Genomic DNA, 17,390 nt, shown 5'->3' with positions numbered 1-17,390 from the left:
TCTCCACAAATCTAAACACTCCTCAGGACCAAAAAGACTGTTTAGTTTCACCTGCAAAGACAAGTATAATCTGTGTCAACTTCCAAAATGTATCCTCATACACTATTTACTTTTAGCAGTTCCCATTCAGAGCAGCCTCCTGACTCTTTAAAGTTGGCTTTTAAAAAACAGGGCAGTAAGAAGTTTCTAGCAGCTAAGTGCATCTAATTCAGAAAAGCTTTAGACAATCTGAAAGGACTGAAATTCCTTAGATTTGACCCCTGAGTAAAGAATTAGATATCGGCTGGGAAAATGGAATGGAGAGAAAGGCTAACCACGTTTGGTTCTCCTTTTAATGCAACATTTTTAACTCATCTTCAATTCTGCAAAAGGGGGAAAACTGCTTGCCCAACAATAAACTCTTGCTTTATAATTGTGGGACGTAATAACCAATTCTACTTCTTCTTTTTTCAATCAGAAAAAAGAATCTGAAACTATGAACTTATTCTTGAAAACAGAAAGAACATTTATTCCATATTGTTTATTACTTTTTAAACACACCAAAAAACTGAAGTTATCGGAAAACATACTTGATACGATTTCAATTTTCTTAAATTTACCAAGGCTTGATTTGTGATCCAAGATATGATCTATCCTGGAGAATGTTCCAAGAAAACCATAATTCAAAAAGAGTCATGTACCAAAATGTTCGTTGCAGCTCTATTTACAATAGCCAGGAGATGGAAGCAACCTAAGTGTCCATCATCGGATGAATAGATAAAGAAGATGTGGCACATATATACAATGGAATATTACTCAGCCATAAAAAGAAACGAAATTGAGGTATTTGTAATGAGGTAGATGGACCTAGAGTCTGTCATACAGAGTGAAGTAAGTCAGAAAGAGAAAAGTAAATACCGTATGCTAACACATATATATGGAATCTAAGAAAAAAAAAAAAGTAATGAAGAACCTAGGGGTAAGACGGGAATAAAGACACAGACCTACTAGAGAATGGACTTGAGGATATGGGGAGGGGGAAGGGTAAGCTGGGAAAAAGTGAGAGAGTGGCATGGACATATATACACTACCAAACGTAAAATAGATAGCTAGTAGGAAGCAGCTGCATAGCACAGGGAGATCAGCTTGGTGCTTTGTGACCACTTAGAGGGGTGGGATAAGGGAGGGTGGGAGGGAGGGAGATGCAAGAGGGAAGAGATATGGGAACATGTGTATATGTATAACTGATTCACTTTGTTATAAAGCAGAAACTGACACACCATTGTAAAGCAATTATACTCCAATAAAGATATTAAAAAAAAACAAAAAACTGAAGTTAGCACAATGGGAGGTGATAGCTCTTATTAGTAACCATCCTTCTAAGTGGATTTTGCTCAAACTCACTATTCCCCTGGGAAATGTGAGTAATGACAGAACAGCTGGTAACCGGGGCTCAAGATCAAAATACCAGGGGGTCAACGAATCAGGAGGTTCAGTTTACCCAGGTTACCTTCAATTCGAAGCAGAGGAGGATCTAAGCGGTAAACAGAAGATGTGGAATCTTCACTAAGTGAAAAGAAGCCAGCAGTTACAGAAAGTGATAAGCCCTGGTCTTAAGCTGGTGACTAGTTGCCCTCTACCCGATCGTTGATGGATTGACCCTACTCCGAGGTGTGGGCCGGCTGGGGGCAGGGGCACAGCATGGGTACTGAGTGTGGCGAAAGCCTTCTGCTTGCGTAGAGCCCCACGGCGAGAGCCTGCCTCTGAGGGAGGCTAGGTCAGAGCACTGGAATCTCCTAACACTTCCTTCGTTCAACTCTAAGATACAGTTCACTGCAATGTTTATTTCAGGAGCCCAGTTCTTTCCAATACACCACAGGCACCTACCACTAGCAAAAGAAAGCTGTATACTTTATACAAGTCAACAAAACCATGAATAAAAAATACACACACAGAAAACCACTTGATCTCCTGAACACTCCTTAGAAATAACTGCTGAGTTTATGACAGCCACCTGTATACCTATTTTTGTTCTCTTCTCCAGTCCCTTTGCAATTCTGCAAGCAGCCATTTAAGTGTGGGTGCTTAACCCACGCTGGGCTGAAAGCGGGAGGAAAATAAAACTGGGTGCGTGGTCTCAGTAACACAGGACAAACGTGCTGGGGAGCAATCACCACACTAAGAACTGGTCCTGGGTATCTGCTCTCAGGAGCTCCAACCCACATTTAATGGGGAGCCCTCCAATCACATGTTTTTTTTAGAAAGCCATGAAATGTACATTGACAGTGGGGCAGGCAACACATCTCAATCACCCGGGATGCTTCTCTCCACAGCCAGCCTCATTTACCCGTAGGAAGAGGAAGAGTAGCCATTTTTATTGTAGAAATGCTCCTGGCTGGTGACCAGACCAACTTGGGCATTACAGAGCAAACTATTAGGTGGGGTGACCAACTGTTCCAGTTTTTCCCGGGCTGAGGCGTTTCCTGGGATAGTTCCAGATATACTGGGATCAGGTGGTCACCCTACAATGGCACTGTGAGCATCCCATAGCAGCCATGCTCTCCCAGGACCTGGACCTCAGTGGGTGGCACAGAGCAAGTTACTTCATTTATCTCTATAGGCTTTGTTGCCCTGATACAGAAAATGGGAAGCAGAGATTCCTAGCTCTGCCAGTATTTCTCAGAGTGTGGTTTTCAGAACATCTGTGCCCTGAAGTAGCATCTGGCAGAGGTGTTACAAGAGGTGGTGGGATAGGGGTGGTAGGAACAGTGTGCTCTGGTTGGGGGGGGTGTATTTTTTCACTCTATCAATTCTATGTTTAGAATTTGCTTCACATGGTGCTAATAAGAAGCAGACCAACTTTTAGTCAATTTTATTGTTTTCTTTTAAATCTATTGGTAGGTAGTACAGCCCCTTACTGCCTGCACCCAGGGCAGACCTCTCCCACCACTACCACCCCTCCCCTCCTACTTCGGCACAACACTGGTGTGTAACACATGATAGACTCAAGTATTTTTTAATGGACGAGTTTTCAATTTCCTTTCTAAGCAGAAAATCTGTGACTCTGTTAAACTATTACTGAATTAAAATAGAGGCAGTTTTTGGTAATTTGTCACTCCACAGCACTGGAGTTTCATCTTGGCCTTACTTCCTCATTTAAAAGACAACCCACCAAAAATGTCGTATTTGATCATCCTAAGATGCCCTCTATCAGCGCCTAAAGAAACTAGCAGGCTTGTTAATCTATTTACACGGCAAACTTAATGATATGCTTAAGCTGTGCAGAGCTGCAAAAGTGCCTTTAGCAGAAATCAGGTACAACCCCCTTCTGAACTAATTTGGTCAGGCTAGGTTAGCCGTATTCATACCAAAGGAAGTTCAAATTTGAGGGTGTAGATTTGTTTCTCTTAAGGAAAAAAAATACACATATTTATTATTTTCAGCTAATCCTGAATGTCTGCATCTTCACAAGTATGATCCCAAGGACACTAGACTGAATTTCTTTCTTCTTAAGGATAAAATTAAGACAATCCACGAGGGTTAAAATTCTGAAAGAAATCAGTAAACGTCAGTCTCAAGGCTTTCCTTTCTCTGGGAGGCTCTTATGAGAAAAAGAAAATGTCTGAGCTGTCTAAATAGTAACATACAATCTCAGCAAAGTGCATTACATGACTATGAGATACATAAGGCCCAGCTCTTCACTAACCTGCTGGGATTGTTTTCTGCTGACTACAGTTGGAAGAATCAGAATGTTCCTTGGAGGGGAAAAAAAGCGAGCGAGCGAGAGAGAGACAGAAGAGGAGAAATAGGGAAAATAAAACTCAAATGGCTATGCCAGCAACCCCAGCTAGTGAAAGCAGGAATAGAGCCTGACATACACATTCATGACATAGAGGTAATGCTAGTAAAGGGTTTCAGAAATCTCATGGTAAAGTCTCATTTCTAAACCTTCAATAAACTTGAAGAGCAAGTAACTACCACCTCCATGAACTAGGCATTGCCCTAAAGGCAACGCACGCTTTATCTCATTTAATCTTCACAACAACCCTAAGAGTTTCGAATGGAAACTGAGCATGAAGAGATTAAGTAATTTGCTCCTAGATCTGTATCTAGTAGGTGGCATGGCCAGAATCCAGTCTAGGTCTTAAATCAATATAAATGGTGAATTTGATGTTTGCCATTACCAGTGGTTGAAGACCCAATCAATTTTCCCTGGAGACCACGTGCAATAAAAAAACGACCATCAGGACCAGGTGGGGCAATGGGAGATAGACTGGGGTATTTGCATAAGGCATCCCTCCACTGAAAGGCAGTTTCCAATGAGAAAACTCCATCTAGTGGAAGACCATCTTCCTGGGCTCTCTCTAAAGGCTGAGCCCCCTGAGAAAGCTTCAGGCTCTAAGTGGTACACAGCTGCCCATCACTTGTCTAAAATCCTACCATTAGAAATCCTACCATAGTTTTCTGCCACCAAATACAAGGAAGTCTCTGACCTACAATACACTATTAACTGTTGAGAAGGAAAGGCTAAGAAGCATTCTCCTCCCTAAATAGGCATAGCGCTGAAGAGATTGGGGCTTCAATGCCTCTTTAAAACTCTAAATATTTACTCTTCAACAGAACAAGTAAATCCTCCAGCTCCAGGATCAAATACATAAACAGATTCTACTGCCTCTATAAGCCATACCCTCTCCCGACCCACCCCCTGCCCCAGAAAACACATACCCGACACATGAAATCACATTACAGAATACTATTTCTCAGTCATACTAAATACTATAGTGTACCATGTTATCAATTATTTTTTACACAACGTATATTTTTAGGAAGCAGTTGAGTCTCTTTCAACTACATTTTTGCAGATAGTCTTCTAATATCACAAAGTAGCCCCATTCCCCATTTTATAAGTGAGAATACCAAATTTCAGAGTATTCTGTTCACTACGGAATAGCTGAGAAAAGGCAGTGTTTGGATTTAAACCCAAGTTTCCAGTCTTTCTGATACCTCTTCCATTTTCCTTTTAATTCTAGTTAGGAATATACTTTTTTTTTTCTGAAACCAAACACAAATACTTTTTTTTAAATGGGGTATCATTTTACATCAGTTCCATGAAAACCTAAAACCAATTTGCTGCACTCAAGTTAGGTGGTATAACAGTATTTTAAGGAATACACATTTCTAATTAAGTCCTATAAAAGTACACAACAGTAACATAATTTAAATGCACTGTCACCCTCCAGTGTATCCAAGCACTCAAAGATATCCACACTCCCACTGACACACAATGCCCTTATATTCTCTTAATCTCCAGCATGCCTAAGTGACTGATTCTCAATTTTCCTTCACTCAAGCTATTGTGTCCAAAACTGCCACTCTGCTTAGAGCACCAAGTCACTTTATTCTGCTTTGAAATGGTGATCTACAGAGCCACTTAGACTAGCTGGCAGCCTTTACTCTGATACTTGCCAAACTGTGTCCCTGGACAAGATTTTTGATGGTTTTCTTTGCCTCCCTCCCCCACTCTTAACTCTGTGCTGTTCCTCTGCTCTCTAAACTAAACCTCCCTGTGTTTTTAAAGGATCTGTAACAATGAGAAGCAGAAGGAACGAAGGTGGAGAGGGAGAGAGAGAGAAAAGAAGAAAGAGAGGAGAAGTAAGGGAGGGAGGGAGGGAGGGAGGGAAAAAAGAAGGAAAGGAGAGGAAAGGAGAGGAAAGGAAAGAGGGAAGAAGGAAAAAAGAATCACAATTACAGCTTCAGGACAGCAACAATAGCTTTGTAACCTGAAAACCTCACAGATAAGATGTGGCATTCATATAGGCACTGGCAAGTCACAAAATGTTACTCCTAGGTCACTGTGTGAAAAAGGCCACCTAGCGAATGAATGTATCTTCCCTGCAATGAAAAACCATTTGGGTGTAAAATAGCTAGTGGGAAGCAGCCGCATAGGACGGGGAGGTCAGCTCTGTGCTTTGTGACCACCTAGAGGGGTGGGATAGGGAGGATGGGAGGGAGGGAGACACAAGAGGGAGGACATATAGGGATATATGTATATGTATAGCTGATTCACTTTGTTACACAGCAGAACTAACACACCATTGTAAAGCAGTTATACTCCAATAAAGATGTTAAAAAAAAATTAAAATTAACACATGTACACCTTAAAAAAAAAAAAAAAAAACCATCTGGATGTCTCCAGCTCCACCTCCGCCAAAAACAACCGCCATGAGCCAACTGTGAGGAGATAAAAGCAAAAGTAGGAATAGGAAGCAGGAGTGGTCCGAAAGAAAGTCACTTTGAAGACCAGTAGTGAGGAAAAGAAAGTCCTCCTTAAAAAAAAACAAAAACAAAAACCTGCCCAAAATATTCTCATAAATGAATCATAGAAAGCTGTGTTTTGTACAACGGAACTTTGAAAACTACTTTTCAATAATATACTTGCCACTGCTTACAATCGATTGCCTTATAGCATACAGCATTTAAGGAAAAACTATGTTCAAATTTTCAGGCGTTTAAATCATTTGCTTACAAAAATCGTTGTGCAATTAAATCGAAAAATAGAGAGGAAGGTCAGATCTACTCTTCTTCCATGGCAAAAGCTTCCATTGGAAGAATCTCTGGCCTAAGTCACTCGCCTTACTAGAATTTGATCCTATCTTCCTGGTTTGCTTTAAATGGATCGTGAACTCACTAGGATCCCTTTACTTTAGTCCGAGGGATCCTCTGAAACTATACAGTGTGCTTTTCCAAAGACCCTTTGCTCTCCTCTTCTGGACATGCCAATTATTAAACTGTTATATCGATAAATAGATTGTAGGAGGTTGTTTGGTTGAAGTACCTTTCAAAAAAGGCCCAGGGTACTTGAGTGCTCTCTGGCCTTCAACCTTCCTTCCATCACCCTTCATGGAAGTGATACTTATTAATAACTAGAAAACTGTCAAGTTTAGAAAATGAAATCAGGTATTTCTAGTAAATGACTTTTTCTTTAGTCAGTGAATTTTCTTTTTTTCTATTATTATTATTTTTAATTGTGGTAAAATACACATAAAATTTACCATCTTAAACATTTTTAGTGTACAGTTCAGTGGCATTAAGTACATTCACATTGTGTGACCATTACCACCACTGATCTCCAGAACTCTTTCATCTTGCAAAACTGATGAAGTACATGAGAATACTCATGAAACAATAAGTCCCCATTTCCCTCTCCCTCCAGCCCCTGGCAACCACCATTCTACTTTCTGTCTTTATGCATTTGACTATTCAAGTTACCTCACATAAGTGCAACCTTACAGTGTTTGTCTTTTTGTGACTGGCTTACTTCACTTAGTATAATGTCTTTAAGCTTCATCCATGTTGTAACATGTGTCAGAGTTTCCTTCCTTTCTGAGGCTAAATCATATCCTATTGCATGTATATACCACATTTTGTTTATCCATTCACCTGTCGGTCATTTAGGTGGCTTCTACCTTTTAGCTATTGTGAATAATATTGCTATGATCATGGGTATACAAATATCTCTTTGAGACCCGCATTTCAATTCTTTTGGGCATATACCAGAAGTGCAACTGCTGGATCATATAGTAATTCTACTTTTAATTTTTTGAGGAAACTCCGTATTGTTCTCCACAGTGGCTGTACCATTTTACATTCCCACCAACAAGGCAAAGGGTTCCAATTTCTCCACATCACGACCAACACTTGTTATTTTCTTTCCTTTTCTTTTCCTTTTTTTTTTATAGTAGCCATCCTAACGCTTGTGGGGTGATTTGCATTTCCCTAATGTTTAGTCTACTAAGTCGCTTTTATCCAAATGTTCAGAGAAACAATATAAAGGTGTTTAGGCACTATCTCTGAGTTTTCCTTCATAAAAACCCATTCATTCTTCTTTTTTTTAGTTTTGTTTTTTATTTTTTATTTATTTATTTATTTATTGGTCTGCAATGGATCTTTGTTGCTGTGCGCAGGCTTTCTCTAGTTGTGGCAAGCAGGGGCTACTCTTCGTTGCGGTGTGCAAGCTTCTCATTGCGGTGGCTTCTCTTGTTGCGGAGCATGGGCTCTAGGCACACAGGCTTCAGTAGTTGCAGCATGAGGGCTCAATAGTTACGGCACGTGGGCTCAGTAGTTGCAGCGTGCGGGCTCTAGGGCGCACAGGCTTCAGTAGCTGTGGTGCGTGGGCTCAGTAGTTGTGGCTTGCAGGCTCTAGAGTGCAAGCTCAGTAGTTGTGGCGCTCAGGCTTAGTTGCTCTGCGGCACGTGGGATCTTCCCGGACCAGGGATCAAACCCATGTCCCCTGCGTTGGCAGGCGGATTCTTAACCACTGCGCCCCCAGGGAAGTCCCAAAACCCATTCATTCTTAATCCCTGAAACTTATTCCAAGCCCTTTCTCTCTGCCTCATCTTCCATAATAAAGTCAGGATATTATCTACTTCATCCTCTTGCATGTATCCTTTCCAGTACGTATTAATAGAATCTGAGAAGCTTCCTTCCTGATGATGAGGACTTAGGTTGTGGAGGAGAGGCAGGAAGCAGAAAGAAGTGAGTATAAATACATGACTAGAGAAACAGACAATACGAAACCATCCCGATTAAAAAAAAAAAAAAAAAAATCAGGGCTTCCCTGGTGGCGCAGTGATTGAGAGTCCGCCTGCCGATGCAGGGGACACAGGTTCGTGCCCCGGTCCAGGAGGATCCCACGTGCCGCAGAGCTGCTGGGCCCGTGAGCCATGGCCTCTAAGCCTGTGCGTCCAGAGCCTGGGCTCCACAACGGGAGAGGCCACAACAGTGAGAGGCCCGCGTACTGCAAAAAAAAAAAAAAAAAAAAAATCAAAGGCCACCATTTCCTACCCAAAAAGTTGAGAAGCTCATCTCAGTAGGAAAATACACGTGAATTCACAGAAAGTGAAATACAAGTGATGAATAATAAATATTTGAAATAAGTTCATCATGAGTAACATAAAACACACATTACAAGAGTCACATTTTTTTCAACTTTCAAAGAAAAAGATTTCCTCAAATAATAATAATCTGCATGCTAATAAGGAAACACAAATGAATATAATCTTTCCCAAAACGAATTTGGTGATTTGTATCTATCAAGAACATTAAAATATTTATCTCTGGGCTTAGAAATGCCACCTCTGGGGAACATTCCTTAGGAAGTCATCAGTAATTGGAAAATTTATATACACAGACTGGAAACAGCCTAAGTATCCAACAATAATAGGGGGACTAGTGAAATGAATTATGGCATATCCAAAGCGTAGAATAAGGTGCAGCCACTGAAAACACTTTTGAATAAGTTTAATTACATGGAAAATGTTCAGATTATATCATTACATAGCAAAAGGCGGCATATAAAACCATATATATACACAGTATGAGCTCATGACACTTGCTTTAAAATAGGAGATCAAAGAAATTATCAGGAGATCAAGAAACCTGGTTCTAGACGCCTACCTTGTTATTTTAAGCTGTGTAAAGTTAGGTGCATTTCCTAAATTTTCTATCCTTAGTATCATCTGTAAAATATTGGGAAAATTAATATCTACCACACAGGGCTTATAAAAGGATTATACGATGTAAACCATGTAAAGTAATAAACTCATACTAGGAAATAAATATTAGTTGTTATCTTTTTAATTAAAACTAAAAACTGTAGTCACTTGCAGTAGTCCAACATAAAACAAAACAGATGGTGAGCTCCAAGTTACAACTTCAGACCACATGCCCTGGGCACGCCATCATCCATAGCAGTACCCCAAAAAAGGCATTGTGAGAGTCACCGTTTTGTATTCAATCAGGCCATAGCACAGGCATTTGAAGAAGTCAATAGAAACTATGATGGCAGGAAAAAGTGATGACAAAAGAGCTTATGAAATTATTTTTTAAAAAGAGAGGATGTGGGAAAGAAGGGACCAAAGAATAACTTTAGGCACAAAGATTTTCAGGGCATCACTAATACAGAAGGATCCTTGTAATACGAGTGGCAATCTTGCTAACCTCTTATTTTTACAAATAAAAAGAAAGAAAAAATGCCCCCCTATCAACATTAAGTGGCACACTAGTTACTAGCAAAAATTTGGAAACTCTGGTATCTTGACTCAAAAGTGCTTAAGAAATAAATTGATCAAATGAAGATGGGAGGGGAAAAAAACAATATAATTTTGAGGGTCATGGCTTTGTAAGAAATAGATGACCAATAGCTTTAGAAAATCTGGTTTGCTTGGTGATGGAGGAAGGAATGTTAAGTGCATGTAATAAACATTTAAAATCTTCTATGTACAACATGGACTGAGATTCTAGTGCTCACCAACGAAGTGCTATCAGGTGAGTAAAACAGGTAAAGAAAGCCTGAGGCAGGTGCAGCGATCTCCTATAAAGCCATGGGACTGGTCTGATGATGGAAGAAATTCATCTGAAACTCCATTATCTTGCCAAGGCCACCTGCCCTTCCCCATCACAGAAGACAAAACACTTCTGAAATACCTTTGGGACTGGAATTGAGGAAAAAATCTAACCCTGTCCATGGAGAATTCAAATACTTTCAACAGAAAAGTCATTAAGTGAACTCAGGTTGTTAATTTCATCAGTATTTGATGACATTAAATCATTTGTGATAATTTAAAGTTATCTCACCTGCCCTCCCCACTATTCTGCTGCCCGTTAAGAGTAACGTCATGTCTTTTATCCACAAATCAACCTGTTACAAATAGCTACACTATTGCACCCTGTAAATACAAACCTTTTATTTTGCAAGATAAGAAGCCTGTACCAAAGTTCTGCAGAGAATACCACCCCTTTGATTCTAGGTTGTTTTCCAATGAAACATCCATTGTAATCCAATTTTTCTACCCCAGTCAGAAACTGTAGGCGTCAACCTGTTTGTGTCTGACCCAAACTCTTGCCTCTTACACCAGTCTGGCAAAGCAGGTATCTGTAGTTTTAATCTGAATCACACAATCATTTAACAAGCAAAAAAGGTACATTTATGGAGTTAAACATCCAGGATGGATTGCATGAAAAAAACATGTTTGTATGCAAGTTGTTCTCAAGTACTCCATCTTGGGCCATTCTGGCTGCTATAACAAAATATCGTAGGCTGGGCGGCTTATAAATAACAGAAATTTCTCTCTCATAGTTCTGGAGACTGGGAAGTCCAAGATCAGGGCACCAGCAGATTTGGTGTATGGGGAAGGCAATCTTCCTGCTTCACAGACAGCCATCCTTTTACTGTGTCCTCATTATGGAAGGGGTGAGGGAGGTCTCTGGGGTCTTTTTTAAAAAGGCACTAATCTCATATATGAGACATCACCCTCATGACCTACTCACTTCCCAAAGTCCCCACTTCCTACTACCATCACCTTGGCATTTGCAACTTATGAATAAGGATGGCCACTTATGGATTTTGAGGGCACATGAACATTTCAGTCCATTGCACACTCCAGTCTTCTAAAATATATCTGACAATATCAGCCTCCATTACAAGCCACATTATAGGAACATCCTTCAGTTATGAAACACCTGACACCCCACTGTTTCCTGGCAGTCATTCACTCACACCTCCCCTCTCTCCTCTAACCATCAGAAATACATTCTCACTCGTTTTCTCTCTGTCCTCTCCTCTTGTCTCCTCAATGACCTCACCCAAGGCTGCTGCTAAGGCAAAGATATTAAGTAAACGCATGATAAAAACTGACCCACTGGCCAGACATCCCCGCTGATACAACTGAGACACTGTTGTTCTCTGAGGATTTGGTGGCAGGAGGTCATTATTTGGCTGAATGAGCCAGGTAAGACTGGTGTCAGCCTCTGAAGAATGACAGCTCTCACATAGCTTGGCACTTGAAGAAGCAACCTGACAGGAATGAGCTGCTCATTTCTTACCCAGACATCACAAGAGATGCAGATCTACTCTGGGATCCATCTAAAAAAGGTCTGAGGAAAGAGAGCAATTGCTTTCTCTGGAGAATCTTCTTTGTTGGTTATTCTGAAAGAGTGTCGCTATTTGGATCACAAATGATAATAGCCCAAATGATTCTTTTAACTCAAATCATAATTGAAAAATACAAGAAACAAAACCATTAGCTAGGATATTTGTATGAAAAAAATCTCTTTATTCTTAGATGACTAATTTCTACCTGCAAAAAACTAACATTTAGCCTGCTTCAAAGTTTCATGAGATAACAATTAGTAAGCTTCAAATATATAGCATCCCTACAGGAATGAGATAACTGGGAAAGTGCAAGCAACCTTGGATTACAAAGGCCATCTGCTTCACTGCATAAATGAGAAAATAAGGCAGAGAGAAATTAGGTGGCTGCCCCAGTGTGAGGTAAGATTGACTAGAATGCAAATGTTCTGATTCTCAATCAGTACTTTCTGCATCTCTCTCCTAAACCCACAAGGAAGAAAATGCATTAATGTTATCTTTTGTAACAATAACTCAAAAAATTTTTATTCCCAAATAGAAATTCTGCAGAACTTTAATCCCACATTTATGAATACCATAGCAACACACATTTTTTTAATGAATTTAGAAGAAGCACTTAGTATAACTCCAGAGAATGGCTCACTGTGCCTAAACAAGCACTAAATCAAGAAAATTCGTCAAAGACATGATAATGCTACATTATTCAACAATATTCTGCTTCTTGTCAACAAGCCAACAACATAACAGTATACACTACAATTTTCATTCTGGGAGAAACCATCCAATTATTTTTTTAAAAAACAGATATTTTACTCAGTCAATCAGGTAATATCTATGGTGATCTTTCTGGTCCCTACCCAGAGCTAATTGTAGTTTAAAGACTAATGTAAAAACCACCAGACTTCAGGCTGTTCACAGAATCAGCAAAAAGTCATTGAATTTAGGCTGCTCCAATTTTAACCAATCATGCTGGACATTCATATTGCTGTCCATATGGTACAATAACATGGCATTGCTCTGGCCACCAGTGCCTTCACTGCCAACACCCAAACAGTGGGGGTGAAAACGGGAAAAGCCCAAATGGGCAAAGCCCGATTCAATTAATTCTTTAGTGCTTCTCTTTACAGAGAGAAATACGTAAGGCTGAGGAGAATGAATTCAAATTCACAATTTTTGCCTCAACAGGGCATTAAAGACCCCCATTTAATAGAAATCAAGGTCTTGGATAATCAGCTATTTCACAGATATGTTCTCAGCGCTGAAATAAATGACAGTAGGAGATAAAAGGAATAGAATCCTGGGGGAAAGAAATCCTGGGGGATTTCCCATTACAAATCATTTCATTTTTCAGAGATTTACAACCAGCTTTTTAAAATCATGTTATACGTTACAGAATACTGCAAAAGAAAAACATTTACCCACAACATGTTAGAAGGGTACCGAAAGTGAGTCAGTCATACCACTGCCAACAATATCGCTTGGTTCAGTTATATTGATTCAGGTCCTTGATGGGTGCTGAAATGAAGGCCACAGGTTGGATACCAGAATGTGTCATTTAGGTTTGAGAAGAGGAGAAACATGCAGAACTTGTAATTCTGGATACAACTATACCCTTGGATTTTCTGAGAAGTGAGAGACTCCCGAATGGTTAAAGACAGAGCTGTCACTACTACAGAAAGAAACAGACACCCTTCCAAAAGTCAGTAGCATCCTGTGGTATATGGGCCATACTGGATTATTATGCTGAACATTAATCATAAACCTTCACTTTCCATACAAGCTACTAAATCACTTCAATTTGGATCAATGGCCTGAAAGAAACCCACCAACTCTCTACGTATCAATATGAGGACATTTGCTGTGACTGATGGTTGAAGGCAGCTGACCCCTTTGTGTAAATTCTAAGTCATGGGATTGTGCAAAGGAAGAAAAAAATGTTCAGGAAGAGGAAAAATGAACTTCCAGTTTGCAACCATGAAATTAGCTTTTTTTTTTTTTTTTAAAGCAGAGAAAGTCAAAGTACAAAGCTATCTCCATTCTCTAACATGCATTTTTTCCAACCAAATGAACAGCCTGGAATCAGCTTTCTGCCCACAGGTCAATCGCTGACGTGGTTTCATTTTCCAAAACATAGGACTACACATCTCTTTCAAAATGCATTAGCCAGCTAAAAGTGAGCCCAGCCAGAATTGATCAGCCAAAATTGATCAGATGTCATTCGGCAACTGTGTGGAACCCCTACTACGAGTCTCCACAGAGCACCCGGCGTTCCCAAGAGGCTCTTTTGGGACAGATTGCAAGGTCAGATATGTTTCCATTTTCTGTAAGTAAACATCTGCTCTAAAAAGCAACTCTAACCCTGCAAACACAACACACCCACTTTCTCACAGTTAAGTCTCAGCGCTGGAGAGGATCAATGACGTATCTGTGCTAGATTCCAATCATTTCAAAATAGGTCTTTAAATCTGTTCCTCTGTGCACGTCAATCTCTGCATGTGAACAGCTGACTTAGTTCTCAAGCAACAATACTGCCCATTGAAAAATACACCTTCCTTAAACAAAAGATACCTTTTGTTCCCATGAAGCATTGTCTGTTGCCATTTCCAGCAACAAATGACACAAAAGACAAATTCTGCCATCCTCAAGAGTGGTTTTGGACAAACAGAAACACCAAAAAACAGAGCAAAAGCTTAAGAAACAAGACCAAGGTGAGTTGGGGGTAGAGGAGAGGTGGAGTGGAAGTGAGAAGTGGAATCTATACTCTGTGATCTAAGAAGTTCAGCCCCTACTGATGAATGGGGGACGGGGGAGGGGAAAGGAATGGGAGGTTGAGGTTTTCAGTTGAGAAAAAGAAGTGTGCTGCTGTCCCGGTTTTGTTTCAATAGCACCCGGAGAGTGCGTGGCAGGCACAATCTAGTTTGGTGACTAAGACTGATTCAGTGAGTAACACAAGTTTGTTTATGACACAAAGGAGCTACCCAACCAAAACCGGCAATTACACAAACAATAATATGTTAATTCTTTTAAATTGTTTGTGTTTTGGTACCAAATTAAAGTTTATGTTTATTAAATTTCATAGGAAACATCTATCAATTTAATATCACCATTTTGCAGGCTGCGCCCCCGTCCTGGAAAGAAATCGCTAATGGCCCGGAATCCTGGAAACCTACAAACTATTGTCACCTATTTCCCAGCACTGTGGTCCTGATACTCAGTGTCACTGATGGAAACCAAACAGCGGCCACAAGCCAAGGAGTCCCTGGTGAAATTTCTCCAAAGCACAGTCCGGACAATCCGTGCGCCCGGGTGAAAGCATTCGGAAGTGTGCGCGGTTCCTCTGCCCTCCGGGCCGCGCGTCCGGAACGTTCCTGGCTGTCAGGTGGGTGGCGACAAGGCTCGGCAGGGAAGCGCTGCCTGGAAGCACAGCGTGCCCGCGGGGCGGAGAGGGACCAGCCCGGCGGAGTGCGGCGCGTCCCAAGACCGGCAGTCGCTCACCTTTGTTCGCCCGCCCTCTCCGCGAGGAGGAGAGCGCGGGCCGAGGAGGAGTGCGGGGGGCTACCCCAGTGCTCCGCAGGCCCTCCCCAACGCCCCGGAGGAAATCCGGAGGCAAGCCAGAGCCGCTCCGGCTCCCAGAACCGCAGCCAGGCTGAGGGGTCAGCAACCCCTTCCCGAACACAAAGGTTGGGAGGCGTAAGCGCGAGCGCTGGGGGCGCGGGTGCGTGCGCCACAGAACACGCGAGTGTGCGTGTGCGCGCGAGGGTGTGCGTGTGTGTGTGTGTGTGTGTGTGTGTGTGTGTGTGTAGGGGGAGGGGAGCAGCGCTCGCGAGGGTGTGCGCGCGAGGGTGTGCGTCTGTGTGTGTGTGTGTGTGTTTGTGTGTGTAGGGGGAGGGGAGGAGCGCTCCAGCCCGTCTTACCTCTCGAAGATGAGCCGTACCATTAACATGCAGAAGGCCAAGGGGAAGGCGAGATAGAGGTCCTCAGCCTGCGGGAAGGTGGCTTCCTCCGTGTTCTTCAGGTCCGCCCAGGTGACATTGTGAGGGAGCCAAAACCTCTCGTTCCAGAACCAGGCTAAGATTCCTGCCATCTTGCTTTGTCCAGTCCCGTCCTGGGCTCCCGCGGCCCGCCGAGATTTCCGCCACGCAGGGCGCCCGGGGATGCGCGCGCGGCTGGCTAGAGCCTGTGCCGCCGCCGCCGCCTCCTCCGCGGCCGCTGCTCTCGAAGGCTCGCGGCGAGCCCCGGTTCTCTCCTCCCTCTGGCCGCGTTGGGAAAAGGAGCCGCCTCGCCCGTCACATGGCAGCCACGGCCGCTGGCCCTGATTGGCTCGTCCTCGCGTCAAGCAGCCAGGCACACGCGGCCGGCTAGCCCACGCCCGGAGGGCAGGGCGCAGCCGCTGCGCTCAGGGTTCCAGGGCACCGCTCTGGGGAGTGCCGCCGGGCCCCGCGCTCACAGTGCTCTCGAGCGGCGCTTAGGGCAGCGACCTGGGTTCGGCCGCCCGAATCCGTTCCGGCCCCGGGGCTTGCTCGCACATGCTCAGAACGCCGGCTTCTGCCGCGCTGGAGTTTCAGGGGTTTCGGTCGGCTTCCCGTGCGCGTACAGGCGCTGGGGAGGCAGGTAAGGGTCGGGGCGATATTCAGACCCACCCTTGCGCCGAGACAGAACAGCGGAAGAAGTAGGGGGCGCAAAGAGCAAAGGAGGAAGAAATAGCAGGTAAAGAGTCATACACTCCAGCGCTTGGAGAAGGAGGGGGAAAATCGGGTTCTGGGGCAGGATGGTTTGGCAAGAGGCGTCTGCCTCCACGCCGCGCCCGTCTTTCCCCATCTCTGACCTTCCAGCCTGGTTTTACTCCGCTCGTCACCACAATCCGCGCCCCCAGGGAAAAAGGCCCTCTTTTAATTTATGAGGTGGTAAGAGAAATTAGGCACTTAACTGCTGTTTGATAACGATGAGATGATGTTGATGATGATAACAACCGCAGCCTTCTGTAAAACTGCCCCACTAAATGAACCTCTCAGAAGATGGCTCCCGACCACATTTTGGCTTGGCCCATGGGTAGTGAACCTGCACTCTGCTACCTGATGGGCTCCTTGTTAACGCCTTTTGCATCGGAAACCATTAAGGTGTTAAGTCTTTGAGGCCTAACCCAGGCACCTTGACTCCCACGATACGTTTCCTCACTGATAGGGAAACCACGTGCGGATCAATTAGGTGGTACATGCAGAACCTAGTTCCAGGGAATACTTTGTTGATTTTTCTCACAAACGTTCATTTCCTGCCTGGTTCAGCTAGTAAGTTCTACTGGACCCTTCCAAGAGGAAAATAAACAGGCTCTTAATACTTCTTTACCCTCCCTCCCCCTCCAGCTACCACCCTCTTTCCACTCCTTGCCTTTAAAGCGTAACTCTAAAGAACTGCCTATATCTGTTGCTTCCACTCTCTCCCCTGCATTCGCTTTCGAACTTCCGTTTGAGCATTTGCCCCTCTC

The 17,390-nt window shown here is 42.9% G+C and overlaps 1 protein-coding gene across 3 annotated transcripts in view; it reads right to left on the bottom strand.

Moving 5' to 3' along the window:
- CERS6 (ceramide synthase 6) overlaps positions 1-16,138 on the bottom strand; it is a 311,390-nt gene extending 295,252 nt beyond the window's left edge. For all 3 annotated transcript variants that reach the window (XM_024756640.1, XM_024756642.1, XM_024756641.1), the window contains exon 1: positions 15,823-16,138. In XM_024756640.1, coding sequence (XP_024612408.1) covers positions 15,823-15,992 — 170 coding nt within the window. In that variant the 5' untranslated portion in view covers positions 15,993-16,138. The remainder of the gene's footprint in view (positions 1-15,822) is intronic.
- Positions 16,139-17,390: the final 1,252 nt, after the last annotated feature.

This window comes from Neophocaena asiaeorientalis, unplaced genomic scaffold, assembly GCF_003031525.2.
Source record: "Neophocaena asiaeorientalis asiaeorientalis breed wild unplaced genomic scaffold, Neophocaena_asiaeorientalis_V1.1 scaffold6, whole genome shotgun sequence".
NCBI classification, from domain to species: domain Eukaryota; kingdom Metazoa; phylum Chordata; class Mammalia; order Artiodactyla; family Phocoenidae; genus Neophocaena; species Neophocaena asiaeorientalis.
Note: the sequence above shows the minus strand (reverse complement) of the source record. Positions and strands in the feature narration are given on the sequence as shown.